Source organism: Acartia tonsa, chromosome 8, assembly GCF_053477335.1.
Source record: "Acartia tonsa isolate MP-2025a chromosome 8, ASM5347733v1, whole genome shotgun sequence".
Classification (NCBI taxonomy): Eukaryota; Metazoa; Arthropoda; class Copepoda; order Calanoida; family Acartiidae; genus Acartia; species Acartia tonsa.
In genome coordinates this window covers 39,185,022-39,202,074 of record NC_137267.1, presented here as the reverse complement: position 1 = coordinate 39,202,074, position 17,053 = coordinate 39,185,022, and the positions used below count along the sequence as shown (strand labels likewise).

Sequence of the window (17,053 nt, the reverse complement as noted above, 5' to 3'; positions counted from 1 at the left end):
AGGGGCACTTGAGGAAAGGGGATTTGAATCCCAAAATGCATTTTTTTAAATTTTGATTTTTTGGGGGGCATCGACTACACCCCTAACCCCATTTTTTTAGTTTAATTTTTTTGTTTATTCGGGGGGGGGGGGTAATTTTTTATAGGGGAGGTACCCTCCCCCAAAAACATTCCCGGAACCGATGAGAAGCTACCCTGTTAAGGAGAACCCGATCGGTTCAGCGGTTAGAGAGATCCTTTGATACAAACAAACAAACAGACAGACAGACAGACATCGTTCTACTTTTATTATAGATATCTGACAGATCCATAACTTTAAATGGTAATGGGTTAACATACTTTTTATTCACGATCTTTTACAGCAAAGCTTTTCTTTAGCTACATTCTCCTGTTCTTTATTTTGTCTGATTTTTTATTAGATCAATGTTAAACCAAATTAAAAACTCTATGTATAGTTGGTTCCTAAGAAGCACTCCTCCAGTATGGCTTCGAAACCGATTTATATCCAAGTATTAGAACCGGTTCTTAGCCATACTAAAAAAGCATGTATAACATCGTATTACAAACAATTTTTCCACGAATATTGAAATCATGATAAAATGATCAATACCAAAACTGGGCCTTTGTTCCTTCGGGGCTAACAAAACTAGATTTAATCTTCTAATTTTTCATTTTAATATTTCTTATTTTAATTATATTGTATAACTTTTAGGATTAGAACTTTTTCTAAAGCATTTTATAATTTGAACTTGTGATTGAATTTCTTATCCTTGTTTTGTTTAGAAATTAATGTTGAATGGATATAGGATACATGGATATATTGACAGTATAAAATTTGTCGTCAATTAAGCTTGCTAATATTGACCTCATTTAATTGCCAGTTCCTTCATCCAGTAGGAAGAGAGGAAATGAATGAATGGGGTGGATGGGGGTATCGTTATTTTAGCCAGCTTCAAGTATTTCTCTATCTGAATGCATGAAAATTTAATCTGGTGCAACATCCAAGTAATAATATATCGATTTAAAGTTGATACTTCCTAATTGGATGACTTAGCACTGCGTGTGTGTGTGAGTACATTAGAGAGCAGGGATAAAAAGGGATAAGACAATGGCCGATAAATTGATGTACATCCCTAATGATTATACACAAAATCACCCCTTCTGTAGATTACAATTAGTGGTTGAAACTATTAGACACCCATCTTAATGAACCAACCTGTAAAAATTCCCAGAAGTTGTTAAGCTAACGAATAGAAAAAGAAATGAAAAATTTCGGGACTAGTGTAATAAACAGCCCAACGTCCACTCTCTCCTTCCCTGAGTAGAGAGTGAGAATAAACAAAATAGATAACCATTGTTTTTGTCAATTAAATAAACATACATATGAATGGGGTTTGCTGATTTTAGTGAAACAAGGATGACAACATCCATAAAAGCGAAGTTCAGGAACAGTAGGACAAACAGAATACTATTTACGGACATACTTACATTTTTAGTTCTTAATTCTAGAGAGCTTCACTTATAACATTATATCTTGTGGTAGTAGAAATCAATATTTCAAAAAAAAATCAGATGAATTATATGAAATAAAAAAAAGCCTAACACCATCCAAGGGCCTGAAAGAAGATTCCATAAACGGAGAACTGAATCAGTTCAGTAGTTACCGAAATCCTAAGCTTCAGAAAAACTAAAACTTACTACTGTATATTAACGGAGAGGAATTCTTATAGAATTTTAAGATTATCATAAAATCTGTCTGAATTTTCTATTAAAATGTTTTTTTCATTAACAAAAATGTTAGAAAATGAGAGCTATAAAAGTTTTTTTTGCTTCGTTTCATAGACAGTTTTCCTCGAATAATAAAATAAAAAATTATATTAAATTTGTTTTTATTATAGAAAATTTCTGTAATACGATGCTATATATGATTTTTCGGTGTGGCTGATAACCGGTTTCAAAACTGTATTGGAAATTAATTTTCCTCAATTTTGATGTACTAAATAACCCTTTTTTCAATTCGTTGGTTTTAAAGTCTTAGCACTGCTACTTTATAAGATCAAATCATAATTCAGTATAAAACCCGAAAAAGTAAAACCAATGGCAGAATGTGTTTATACACTTAATAGAATAAAGATAAAATATATGTTAAGAAATATTATCTATAAAGTTTATTTCCCTAATCTAATTAATGATAGAAAATATGCAGTAAATTCAAATTCTAAATTTTACCAAGGCCTAAAATTTTTTTTTCTTATTTAATAATTTATTCCTTTAAGAACAAACTATACATAATTAAATCACATAGTCTTGAATTATTAATATATACAGTTTATAAAATAGCACATAAATTGTTAATAACAAGCGATATTATAATATATTGTAAAAAAATTAACTAGTTATATTTGGAGACAGTTTGAAAATCAAATACTAAAATATTTTTTTAACTTGTGTTTGTCTTGAAACAAGGATATTCAACTTTTTTGATATTAAGATTTTATGTGTAAGATTTCTTTAGAGTTATAAGTCTCGATATGTGAATTATTCTTTATAAACTGATTACAGTTGTCATGAATTTAATGTGCATGTTCATAAGTGGTGCCTGTTTATATGCCAATGCATACTCTTATCATAATATTGTCAAAGCGTCTTTCAAATCATCCCATTTTCACAAAGTTCTTAAAACTCCTCAAACAACTTGTGGACATTAAAGTTTAAGGTTTAGTAAAAAAATTTTAATTTATTATATATAAAATTAAAACATTTGGATCATTTATTAATGAACATATTTTTGGGTGGGCAGTGCAGCAAATAAAAAAAAAAGGGAAAGGATATTAGGGGGGAGCTGAAACAAGGCGGTCCTTGTTTTCAGCTACAGTCGGGCGAGTGAAATAAAGTTATTCCTAATGATAAAACAAAAATGGCCTAATACTTGTTAAGTTGTTTAGACACATGCAAAAGTGACTAAACCTTTATGTGTCATGAAGTAAATTTCATTCCTTATTTTTTGTTTGTAAAAAAGAAAAAAAATAGTTAAAAAATAATATTCTTTTTAATTTCAAGACAAGCAAAAATAACCTAAAGAGAAAGGTTTGGAAGTGGGCTGTAAATTATACTTGTCAATTAAGTTTTCATAAGCTCGATCTATTATCAAAAGGGGCGTCGTAGCTCAGTGGTAACGCACTGAGTTACGATGATGAGAGTTCGAGTTCTAGTCCCCATGTGGCAACTCGAATTTCTCAGTTGAATACATTCACGCAACTTCCCCTGGTTGTGTAAGAAGGGGATTATTGAGTAAGTTTGGATACTTAATAGTAAAGTACATAATATCAGTATTACCCTTATCCCAAGCTCCTCTGCGGAGAGCGTCATTCATTACGGTGACTTAATTTGGGACACCTGCCATACTCAGCGAGGGTGAGGTAATAATGAGTAGCTCTCATGAGATAGCGGGTCAAGTCATAATGTGCTTGAACGTGGAGCTTGATAGCTCTAGTGGCTATACAAAAGTGTCTCAGCCTACTCCATGACTACTTAGGTCCAAACCCTAAGAGACTATGGCTAATCAATCAATCAATCTATTATCAAAGGTTCAAAGGCTTTGGGTACTTTATTAAAAAAAAATACTTTTCAGCCAATAATTCTATTTCTCAGCAGGTGTAACTTTGCAATAATAATTGGAGATGTAGGGTTCATCATATTTTCGTCAAATATTTTAAGATCCTTGTTTAAGAATTGTTATTTTACAACAAACAATGATTATGAAAAACAGTTTAAAATAGTCCATCTTGATAAACACTCATCCTTACTAATGTTTAGTATGGATTATGGTTTAAATCTTAATTGTATAAACAATTTACTTGAGATTCTATAAAAACAAAACAGAAACAATGTTTCATACATCAAATATACATAATTGATTTATGCTACTTTTTATCTAAAATATGACCATCCTATTTATTTATTATCCTTTACTTTGTAATTCGTATCTATTATAAACGTATAAAAATCCATAAATTCATAGTTTGTCTCATGTTTACCACGAAATTAATTGTCTACAAACAAAAATGATAAAATGCTTATAAGATAATTATGTAAACAGCATTGTTTTCATCTGCCTTGCTGAAATCGCGCGAGCGGATGTGCGGGCGGGGTCGCCCTTCTCCCTTGTCCAGTCATGCGGCGAAAATCTTCATTTGTCCAAATACCCAGTCCACACATACTTTACTCTCGGTGTTTACACATTGTCACAGGAATCCTCATTTGTCCAAATACCCAGTCCACACATACTTTACTCTCGGTGTTTACCCATTGTCACAGGAATCCTCATTTGTCCAAATACTCAGTCCATACATACTTTTCTCTCGGTGTTTACACATTGTCACAGGAACCTTCATTTGTCCAAATACCCAGTCCACACATACTTTACTCTCGGTGTTTACACATTGTCACAGGAATCCTCATTTGTTCCAATACCCAGACAATGGCTGATAAATTGATATAAATTGCACATATCCCAAAATTACTTCTATAGGATGTTTAATATGGACATACTTACATTTGAAGACTTAGCTATGGAGGTTTTTCGCTTAAATATTCATCTCATAAGAAAAAATTAAAGATTAAAGTAATCATGTTTTAAAAAATGTAGATACAGATATATTATAGAGTTGCTACGCCTCCAAAATCACAGAAACCGCCATGCCATGTTTAAAGCGATAGATAAATTTCAACATGACTAAACTTGCGATAAGAGCTTTCCAGGGCGGACAGAACTACAATAAATATAGGATAGCTTCGCTTTTGATAATTATATAGATTATTATTAAGAGATGATTGAAACTTTGTTTGTAACGGTTTATTACAACGGACGATCAGTCGTACATACAATATTTATAGAGTGGGTACGATGCTGAAAATTTGTAGTTTTGATGAAACACTAATGTGGGCACATACTAATGACGAATGAATTTCAATTTTCAAATTCAGAGGGTGGATGGGGTAGGAAAGGGAGTGACCAAAAGAGGGTGGGTAACGTCTGGGGTGATAAATTTTAGGGAGGGAGGGGTTTGAATTCGTGACACGCCCATTTCGTGTAAACTAACCTCTTTAACACCTGTCTCTTGCGTGTTTTCCCCCTCGTTTGAGCGCGAGGCTTCTCCCCTATTTCCCCCCCCCCCTTTTACCCACTTCCTCTTGTTTATGCCCCCTTTTCTAACTCCGATGAGAATTTAGCGGAGATAGATTTTGAGTTTAGCGGCAGATTTTGAGTTAGTTTGTCTTTTACCCCCAAAGACTTATAGATCTCCTTATGTGATAGTGTTAAATTTATATGATTTATTTCAAACTAGCAGCTACGCCCCAAGAGGCCTCTAAGGATATTTGAGGTGAAGGGAGGGGGTGGGTGGGGTTGGATTTGCCTCCCGATTTTTTTGTTAAAAAAAAACAGAAAATGCCACCCTAAATTTTTTGTGGGTATGATATTCCAAAAAATAGTTATAATCGTTCCCTGGACCTATGATAAGCCTCATTGTAAAGCAGAACCATATTGGTTCAGCGGTTAGCAAGATTCTACTGATACACAGAGATATTTTATTATAAACATGAGAAACAAACTATTTATTTTTATAAAAATAGCGTTAGAACACCCAAAGACTTGAATATGAAAATAGTATAGCCTTATGCTTCAGCTTTACTACTTTACATGTGATAGTTCATGATTAAATGTTATTAGAAAAGTTAGGATGAATTTTACAAACTTGAGGAATGTATGTTTTGTTCTGTAAGACCTCGAATCTAAGTAATGATTTCTTTAATAAGATATTGCCCTACTCGAAGAGGCGATGGGAAAAAACTACTCTCCCCCCTATTTTCAATGAAGCATTTTAAGGGGAAAAAACATTTTGACCTTTTCGGAGAAGTTTGGGGGTTTAAAACCATTATAACTTTTGTGTTTTTTTTTTACATAAAACAGGTATAATAATAGAACCTTTAAGGTTATTCAATGAGGGGCAAAACCTTAAACATTCATAAGTCTTTTCTATTTAAACTGTTTTATATGTGAAAAAAAATTCATTTTTTTTCTTTTTAGATTGCCATAACATGAATACTCCTAATTAAAAGAGATTGTGTACTATAAATAAAGTGAAAATACCTACTTAACACTGAAAAATAGATATAACTGAATTAGAGTACTTGTTTTTGTATTAATATTATCCACCAATGAAAGGGTACACAACCATGATGGAGGATCTAGACATGTACGAGGAGTTGGACAGCGAAACACAGGAAAAAATCATGGACATCATAACATTTTTCAGAAGTGAAGCTACACTATAATTCTTTCTTAAAGCTATAAAGAAAATTGGATTTACTGAGCTGCTATCAAAGCTAGAGCTCTGATTTTGCATTCCCATCATTATTTTTAGTCATTTTATTATTTTTGTAATTTGAATAGTCGAAAACCATGCCGTTACATTTTTTACCCTTGTACAATTATGGGATTTTTTGAGTAAAGAGTTCAAATTAAAGTGTATTTTATTGCTCGACTAGACACTTTGAGGGAAACCTCCTGACAAAATTACTATTATTACAAATTCTATAAACTTTATACACTATTATAAAAATATTAAATCCCTACATAAAAACATAATTATTAAGATAAAATCAATATCTGAGTTCCTAGTTAATATCTTTAAAACTCCTTATGCATCATAATTAAAAACAGTAAATATCATAAGAAGTTTTCTCGCATTCATTCGAATCCGGTGGATAGGAACCGGTTCTCATCCATACGAAAAAACTATGTCTATCATCGTATTATATCCAGCTTTCTACGAATATAGAAATGTACAATTATGAGTTTAAAACCAGTTTTTTTAGCCCGTGCCTTCGGCAACTCGGGGCTAAAAAAACTAGTTTTAATCTTATAATTGTACATTCTATATCCGCGGAAAGCGGTTTATAATACGACGAAAGAAATAACTATTATCAAGTTTATTTTTAATACGTACTTGACTTTATTAGTGGTGAAGCTATCCTAAAATTTACTTTGTTAGTCCGTCCACAGTCGGTCCATAAAGCTATGGGGGAAATGTGATTTTATCGGCTGCTACTTGTTCCCTTTTTAAACAATAATGACAACATCCATAAAAGCTCTGAAACGGTAGGACAAAAGTGCATTAACACGTGTAGAGTGTCAGAACTGAATAATCAGAATATGAATGTATAAGAGTCGAAGTAAAATTGTAAGTAAATTTGTTAAAAATTGCTTGATGCAGGATAATGTTTAAGGACATACTTACATTTTTAGGACTTGATTATAGAGTTGATTCGCTTATAATATTGTAATTTATTGTCCCAGGAATCAGTATACCAAAAATCAGATCAATCGGATAATTAGATCATATAAAAATTAGTTGTTAAAAAAGTGAAAAAATCAACATGTTGAAATATTATAGAGTTGCTACGCTTTCTAAATTGACTAAACTACTACAGGGATCACCATGCAACATTTGAAATCGATAGGACAATTCTAACGTGCCTAAATTAGCGAAAAAAGCTATCCGTAACGGACGTACGGACGGACCGACCCTAATTATAACTAATTTTAAAAAGCTTTAAGTATATTACTCAATGTTGTCATCCTTGTTTCTAATATTCCTCGTAAAACTCAAGAGCATTTTATGACAAAATGTTTTTATGGTAATTAATTAATTGACTTGAAGACATTTTTTATTAAGATATTTTGATCAAACCCTTAACTTATAATAATAATAATTAACATTTAATATGAAGAATTAGTTTTTTTTAACATAATATGTATGAAAACTCTTGAGAAAAGATCTTACGGACGTACGGACCGACCCTAATTATAGAAGAAGATTGTATTTTTACAAAAAATCTTTTGGGATCATGTGAATAAACCATCTTTTAATTTCTGAATATTTTTATCGAAATTCTTTAACCATACTTGATTATAGAGAAGATTATACCTAATAATCCGAGATATTGATATTATAACAAGGATGACAACATTCATACAAGGGAAGCTCTAAAATCTGAAGGAAGGACTAACGAACAATAACTCTTGTATTGTTTCAGTTCTTAATAGCAGAACATTAATCAAGTCTAAACTAAATTGTATATAAATTTGTTGCAAAGTTGCGTAAATACAGGATTCAGTAAAAGGACATACTTTCATTCTTAGGATTTTATTATAGAGATAATAATAGGATCAGATAAATAGGATAATTTTATCATATAAAGAAATGTTGTAAAAAAAGTTCAAAAATCAGTATGTTTTATATGAACGTTTGGACTTTCAAGTCACAATTATTGAGTTGCTACGCTTCCTAAAAATGAAAAATAATAATAAACAAGGATGACAACATCCATAAAAGCGAAGCACTGAAACGGTAGGACAAACGGACATTAATACTTGTATAGTGTCTGAACTGAATAATCAGAATATAAAAGTATAAGATTCGAAGCAAAAATGTAAGTAAATTTGTTGAAAAACTGCTTGATACAGGATAATGTTTATGGACATACTTACATCTTTAGGGCTTGATTATAGAGTTGCTTCACTTAAAATATTGTTCTTTGTTGTCCCAGGAATCAATATACCAAATATCAGATCAAACGGATAATTAGATCATATAAAAATTTGTTGTTAAAAAAGTAGAAAAATCAACATGTTTAAAATGGACGTACGGACATTCTGGTAATGATTATAGAGTTGCTACGCTTTCTAAATCGTACCTAACTATTACAGGAATTACCATGCAAAATTTGAAATCGATAGGACAATTCTAATATGCCTAAATTAACGAAAAAAGCTATTTAAAAAAGTAAAAAAATCAACATGTTTAAAATGGACGTACGGACATTTTGGTAATGATTATAGAGGTGCTACGCTTTCTAAATCGTACCTAACTACTACAGAAATCACCATGCAAAGTTTGAAATCGATAGGACAATTCTAACATGCTTAAATTAACGAATAAAAGCTAACTATCTCGGACGGACGGACGGACGGACGGACGTACGGACGGACGGACGGACGGACCGACCCTAATTATAGAAAAGCTTCGCTTTTAAAAACACTGTACCTATAGTTTTTATGACCAAAGAGAAGGTTCATGATTATTTGTTATCAGGCTAGATTAGATGGATGTGTAGATAAACTATTAAAGGGATATGATTGGACCCTTTCACCACTCGCAAACAAGTAAGTCATATTCTTTAATTGTATTCTAGCATATAAGAGCAAAAAGAGACAGAAAAATAGCCCTAAACCATCCCAAGGCTTAAATCTTAAAACATCATAGCCTAAAAAATCTTCCCGCATCTATGTGAAGCTTTCTTAAAAAAGAGAACTCAATCGGTTCAGTTGTTAGCGAGATCTTAACACACAAAAAACCTTACTACTTTATATTATAGGATATAGAAGCTACTCTACAAAAATGATAACATAATTAAATTAAGTGAAACTTTTAAGCACTCAGAGGAAATGGTAAACGCAGATTATCAAGTGACTTAAATGCTCAAAATGCACTGTTAGATAAAAAAGTGGTGAATTTTGAGTATTTTAGTCTCTAAAGTTTCCTTTTATTTATAATAATTGTATACCGTACAGGTCATATATTTTAGATTTATTGCTGTATCAAAGCAAACTTTTTTATATAAGATTTAAGTCTATGATTTGCTTGTAATAGTACACCTACTCTATATCTAAGTTATGAGGGGCGTAATGAGGATGAAATTTATTTTAATCCATAAAAATAGCCTGTTTTTGTTACATTACTTGAAAAATCAATAATTCTAAAAAAAAAATTTCTACAAAAGAATTTTATTTTCTACATCAAGTGTCACAACATATTTTGACTTGAATTTAACAATAGATACAATGTTAGGTTAATTTTTTTCTTATTAACAAAATTTAAAAACACATTATTTCTAATAAAATATAGAAATTAATTTAATTAGAAATATATCCTTCCTTCCTTTAAACATAAAGTATAATTAGGGCTTTATATCAATCATTTTCCAAATGACCGATCCATGTATAAACAGGGACGTCCAAGCTTTTTATTTTGAGGGGGTCAACTGATGGGTTTCAAAGGTTTTAGAGGGTATCTAATTTATTTTATCATAATTTTGAGAGGGGGGGGGGATAAGGAGTTTCAAAGTTTGAGGGGGGTAAACACCACTTTACCCCTAACCTAAGAGTTGGACGTCTATGCAAATAACCTGTCCTTCCAAACTTTTGAGATGTAATGTTCTTTTAAAATTAACTGTGAAGTTTTAAACAGAAAAAAAATAAGCAAAGTACTGTACTGTAAAAAAAAATATTTAAGAAAGTTTGTTTTATTTTTGGATATGATATGAAATTTACGAAAAGCAGAAAAATTTGGTTAATTATCCAAAGAATTTATAACATTTTGATTTTAAAATAAGGATTTAATATTTGTAGTGCAGATTTAAAATAAATAAAAGTTTAATACGGTTTTACAACTATATTGTTAGCTAGTACAAAACTAGCAAGAATATTATTTTGCAAATTAGTGTAAAATTTAAAACTTTAATTCAAATGAAGTCTTTTATTTTAAATTTTGAGATTGGTAGATAATACTTTTGAGTGTACCAAGTTATAAATTTTACCTTATTATTAAACAATTAAACATTAATAACAGATTCAATACATTAACATTGACAAAAACAATAACTATTTTCAAATTCTATCAAAACATAGATTATGCAATTATTTTATTGACATATGCAGTAAGTCATCATTATCAGGGAGGGAAAGGACATTGGACTGAAAATTACACTGGTACCCAAAACTGGGTCTAGGGCTTTGGATACTCTAGGCGTTGATTTATTAGTGGTTGGTTCCGAACTATTTGTGTCCAAACATTTCAATGAATAATTTTTATTTATCATGTCATCAATGGGTACGTACAATAACTTATTGTCCATTGTCTTTTCCCTGAATACCGCTGCCTCATTATGGATGAAAATAAAGATTAAAATATTAAGAATTTTAAAGTTGAGAAATATTAGTTTAGCGAAAGGTATATATTCTAATATTTTTCTCAATTTGAACTTTAAGGTAAAGCATAACTTTATCATCCATTAGAAGCCAGAAAACTGGAATAAGATATGAGACCAGCCTCTTACCCATGTATATTTGTTCAGATCCTTTGCCATCAGCACCTACAAGCATAGATTTTTTGACGATGTTGTCAATTTCATGTAATTTTTTGGGTTGAAATAGACAACACAAAACTTATTATAACCCCCCCCCCCACCCCAAAAAAAAAAAAATTGGTGCTTTCCGTTGTGGTTGAAAACCTTATTTTAAATAATCAGGTATATTTTTCCTCCCCCCCCCCCCCATATAAAAAGATAAATAAAAGTTTACAGGGCAATGCTACCCCCCTTTTTGTAAATTTTACCCCCATATCCAAATTCCCCCCAAAAAATTAGTTAAAAGCTTGGACATCCTTGATTTATTTTCATTAAATATGAACATAGCACTTTTATTAAGTACTTTTTTAAAAATTATGTTGTTTAAGACTTTACCTGAAATGTAAATGATCAAAACTAAGTAGAGCAATAGGTATACAGTGGAAACTCTACACAAGAGAGATTTTGTCACTTCTTGTAGGGAACTTACAACAGCTAAAATCCATTGGATCAGCTGATTTGGCTCTTTTTTTTCAGAAATTCTACAAACAAATAATCAAATAAATTTTTTAAACTTAAAAAGAATTTAAAGGCTTTACTTTTCCATAGATTTTTTTTACAAATATCAGGGTCTAGGGACCAGGATTCTGACAAACAATTTTAAGTGAAAATTTTCCCTACAACTCTCTTCTTTCTTCCCCCCCCCCCTCTCCTTCTTAACCACATCACTTTAATTATAGCACAAATTAAGTTTATGCCAACATTTAGCCACAAAAATATTAAAATTTTCAGCAATTTCAATTGGAATTCAATTGCTGAATCACAGCCCCTGACAATTGTTAAAGATTACCTTTTAGTTGGGATTTCCCCTGTTATTTCCTTTTCAATTATGTTATCAATTGTAATTTCTGTGTGATTTGTTAAATCAGGAGTGTCTTTTGTTTTAACTGTGATTATATTTGAAATCTTATTCTTTTCATCAGGTCTCTTTGTGCTGGTGTCTCTTTCTACAAAGACATTAATTTGATTGATTTCTGACTGTACTGTGAAAATAGAATGATTTGTAACACTTTTGTGAATTATTTGTTGGGTTACAGATGATTCTAAAGCAGAATTTTGATTGTTTTTAACTGATTCTTGCTTCAGTTGCTTGGTATTATCTTTGTCCTCAGAAATGTTTAAATCTTCGTTGTATGTGACTTTGATGTCATCAGTTTGTCCTTCTCGATTTGTTGAATTATTTGGATGATTTGACTTTAAATGCAAATCTTGCTTTGATTTATTTTTGATTGCAACTCTAACAAAACCTTGAAAAAATTTAATGGTTTCCAGGAAAATGACACCAATTGCAAGTATAAATAATGTGGGATATTGGCTACATTTCTCACATCCAAGTTTGTAAAATACATCAGACTGGTCATAACTAATGCATTGTGTAATATTTTCAGTTTTGTTTAGTCTTTTTGGAAAACAAAATTCTCTTTGAAATTCAGCTTGGTAAAGTTTAAAGGAGCTCCTGTCCTCACAATTATTGACAACATGAAGATTTATACGTATCAATAAATCGCACAAATTTAAACTGATTGCAAAAAATGTTGCAATGTCAACAGTTATAGTTGAATTCATTCTAACATAAACATCTGGTCTCCAGTTGAGAATAACCTTGGCAAATGACATGTAGATGAATGTGGACATCTCTGATATTGTTATCATTCTGTTGAATAAAGTGTAGAGCAAGTACCAGGGAAAGTTGACAAGTTCTAAGCACTGGACACTAATAATGTCCACAAGTGTAATTGTATATGTAAAGATTGTGAAGAATATTTTAGCAAAGTAGTTCAGCAACAAAAACCTGTTAAATAATGATACCAAAATTATTTTCAAATTAAAATATTTCATCCTTTTTTCCAATTAATAAAATAAGTGTGTCTAAAATATATGAATATTAAGGATTTGGTACATTCCTGTCAAGAATGGTTAGCTCTATGACACTTCTAGTCTTAAGGTAGATTATATAACAAGATGATGCCAGTAATGAAATAACCAGGAACATGGTATCAAAGAACACAGTTACATAGCTACGTGGAAATGTACCAGTAAATACAATAAATGTTGAATAAACAACGATAAACAGTTTTACACAAATAGATTTTGTCAATTTTATCACCATATTTGTTCTCTCATATTAAATTACCATCATGTCATAAGATGTTTCCACTATACATTTGTAAGAGTGACTAAACAATAATCCTTGTTTTCAATTTTATATTTTCTGAGAGTTTCTAGTCCACTTAGAATTATTAACAAAACTGATCTCAGTTTAAAACTATTTTCTAGTTTTAAACTAAATTTGAACAATTAGCAATGAATTTAATCTTTTTAAAGTACAAACTCTAAGTTTTAAAGTACATTAAGTTTTTTATTCACTTACAGATGAAAGTAGAGTAAATGGTCAAAAATTTGTATAAATTAACTATGGATGTAAATCCTTTTAATCTTTATTAGCTTTGTCTTGTAAAATAGCAAAATCTTGTCTTCTGTTAACAACCAATAAACTGGATTCAGATAAGCTTCAAATCTTTTCAAGATGTATAATAGTGTGAACTCAAAACTTTCTGTATCTACAAAAGGATTTGTTAAAATATAAAATGTATGGGTTTATTAAGTTTTAAAATCTAAAGCTCAAAATTTTAAAATTGTTAATGCATATATTAGGTTTGATAAGTATCAAATTATAAGAACATTATCCAAGAAATTGTCTAATTAAAATTAATTTAAAATTGAAATTGCGCGGCTTGTGTTAATAGTAGAAAAATGTTATGCATATCGTTAGAACCGCTATGAAGTCTATTTTTAGGAAATATAAAAACGATTCCTGTGCTACGCATAGACTAGGAGCTACGTGTTAAAATGTCCCAACTGACTTAAAACTTGACTTGCGAGTAAATTTTGGGACATATTACCATCTGCATCCTAAACTATGAGTAGCACAGGAACCGTTCTTAAATTTCCAAAAAAAATACAGTTCATAGTGGTTCTAACGGTATGTGTAACATTTTTCTACTATTAACACAAGCTGCGAAATTTGAAATTTAAAAATGTAGGCATCTCTTTTTGCAAAATATCTTCTCTAATTTTTAGCTATTTTTTAAAATTTACTTGCAAGTCAAGTTTTATATCAATTGACTTAAAACTTGACTTGCGAGTAAATTTTGGGACATTTTACCATCTGCATCCTAAACTATGCGTAGCACAGGAACCGTTCTTAAATTTCCAAAAAAATACAGTTCATAGCGGTTTTAACGGTATGTGTAACATTTTTCTACTATTAACACAAGCTGCGCAATTTGAAATTTAAAAATGTATGCATCTCTTTTTGCAAAATATCTTCTCTAATTTTTAGCTATTTTTTAAAATTTACTTGCAAGTCAAGTTTTATATCAATTGGGACATTTTAACAAGTAGCTCCCTAACTATAAGTAGCAGAGGAATCGTTTTTATATTTCCAAAAAATAGAGTTCATAGCGGTTCTAACGATATGCATAACATTTTTCTACCATTAACACAAGCCGTGCAATTTGAATTTTAAAAAGGTACGCATTTTTTTTGCTCACCCTTTATTATTACTTTCACAAAAAAAAATATGGTTCTGTTAGCTGTAAGCATTCAGCTTTATTAAAATTTTAATACTGTCGAGTCAATATATCTTAGAAATTTATCAAAAGAATAGAAGCCACTGACAAAAATAGAAATAATACTTCAATATATACTATACTGTCAGTTATGCCCTTTGAGGCCTCTATTAGAGGATTGGGGAGTTAAATTTGATAATCCTTCGTTTTTTATTTTAGTTTTTAAAAAAAAAGATTAAATTTTTGTTTGCAGAGGGGGAACTCTTTTCTAGGGATTATTTCTCTTAGGAGAGATTAGGTACCCTCCCAAAAAATAGCTATAAACCTTCCCAGGACCTATAAGAAGCTACTCTGTAAAGGAGAACCATATTAGCTGTGGTTAGTGAGATCCATTAGTAGAGACAGACAGACACACAAACATCTTGTTTTTTATTATAAGGATATATACTTAGTCAATAGTTTTCTTTTCTTCTAGTACTTTTTACACCATTTTCGGTGATTTTATCTCATTGTTAAGCTGTTTTTATTTAGAAAATAAGTCATAAAAAGTTCAGTTTTTTATTGAATTCAATAAAAATGAAAAGTTTGTAAAATGAAACTTTTCAATTATTTAGAAAGAATGGTAAAAAAAAGTATTAGTAGGCAATTGTTAAAGTCTAATTTTACTAAAATCTGAAGAAATTAAAATTTTTATACTTTATACTTATTGCAACTTTATTTCTTCTTTTAAAAAATATTTTTTGTGTAATTTTCAACTGTATGTTAACCTAAAAGAAAGTTACCTGATTTTAAGTGTTTTTGAATACTGAATACTACAAAAAGTAATATTATAACTAAAAAGATTGTAGAGGTTGATTTTCTCAACAGCATTGTTTTACAAAACTCTTTTATTGAATTTTGTAATATCAAGATCCACCTTGTATTATTTCTTTTATGTCTCTCTATTGGTTGTCTAAAACATATATAGAATACTAAAAAATTCTTAACACACTAAATTTTAAGTTATTTTTGAAAGCTTTTAGATTAATAGAATGAAGGTATCTCAAATGACTCATTTTTTATTAAAGATAACAACAATAGTTGATTACCAGTAGAATTTATACACAGCATTGTTGGGAGCAGTGAAATGCAAAAAAATTTACACCCTTTATTAACTCAAAATCAAGTATCAACCACCCTTAATTTCTTAAGGGGGGTGGAAAAACCCCACATTTATCCCTCACTGCATGTCTCTGGTAGGAGGAAAGGTTAAATGAAGCACTAAATCTACCTGAACCTCTATAATTTAGGTATAACATTAGTTTGGTAAAATGACACAAATGAGTAAAGCAACAAATTTTATGAAAATTTTTTGGGACAATTAGACTGATTATTACTGCATTTTCCTAGAACAAAATTAAATATCTAGGTATAATTTTAATTTTCATGTTAAAATTAAAGTTACCTATCATTATCATTAGGTTCAATTGTTGTATCTTCAGTTTTAACCAATTCATTGTTATCAAAGTCCATATTTGTAGCTCTTTTGTGATTTTCTAAAATTTGAAATCCTTCTGCCACATCTTTTGTCATTGGTTCCTCGCTGATTTCATTTTTTGGTTTTAAATGAATGTTATGTGGTTGTTTTTCTTTTGATACATTTCTAATTGTATCAATTGAATTCAGATGTTCTTCTGTTCTTGAATCAATAATATTAGAGATAGTGTTGATATTATACAAAGATTTTTCAGCAGCATTATAGTTATGGAGAGATAAAGAATGTAAGCTATCTGATTCAGGTTCTGCTGTAACAATAACTTTCACAGTAAAATTTGTGGGATAGTTTTTAGAAACACAGTCAAAAGATAGACTAGTTTCTAAATTGTCTGAACATAAATCTAACTGTGATGGCAATTTTTTTTCAAAGAAATCCACAATTTCAAGATCCACATCAGATGAACCTTCTTTGTTATCTATATGTTCAAAGTTATTTTGTTTTCCTAACTTATCTGCAATTTCAAGACCTTTCTCTATTTCACTGTTATCTGCAAATCTAATGTCATCAGTAAGTTCAAAGTGATCATCATACAGTGGCCCCATGTATACATTACAATCTGTGACAGGAATCTTGTTAGCAGAATCTGATTTCACTGCTAAAGTTGAATATGATACTGGCTCTACTTTGTTTAAATTCTCAGCTTGACTTCTTCCATGATTAGAATTGAGTTTTATTTTTTTGCTAGCATTTTTCTT

At 30.4% G+C, this 17,053-nt stretch overlaps 1 protein-coding gene across 2 annotated transcripts in view; it reads left to right on the top strand.

Moving 5' to 3' along the window:
* Positions 1 to 6,091: 6,091 nt before the first annotated feature.
* The window catches only part of LOC145326915 (uncharacterized), a 30,738-nt gene continuing 19,776 nt past the window's right edge, over positions 6,092 to 17,053 (top strand). For both annotated transcript variants that reach the window (XM_080170365.1, XM_080170364.1), the window contains exons 1-2: positions 6,092 to 6,285; positions 9,159 to 9,228. In XM_080170365.1, the coding sequence (XP_080026491.1) occupies positions 6,219 to 6,285; positions 9,159 to 9,228 (137 nt within the window). In that variant the 5' untranslated portion in view covers positions 6,092 to 6,218. The remainder of the gene's footprint in view (positions 6,286 to 9,158; positions 9,229 to 17,053) is intronic.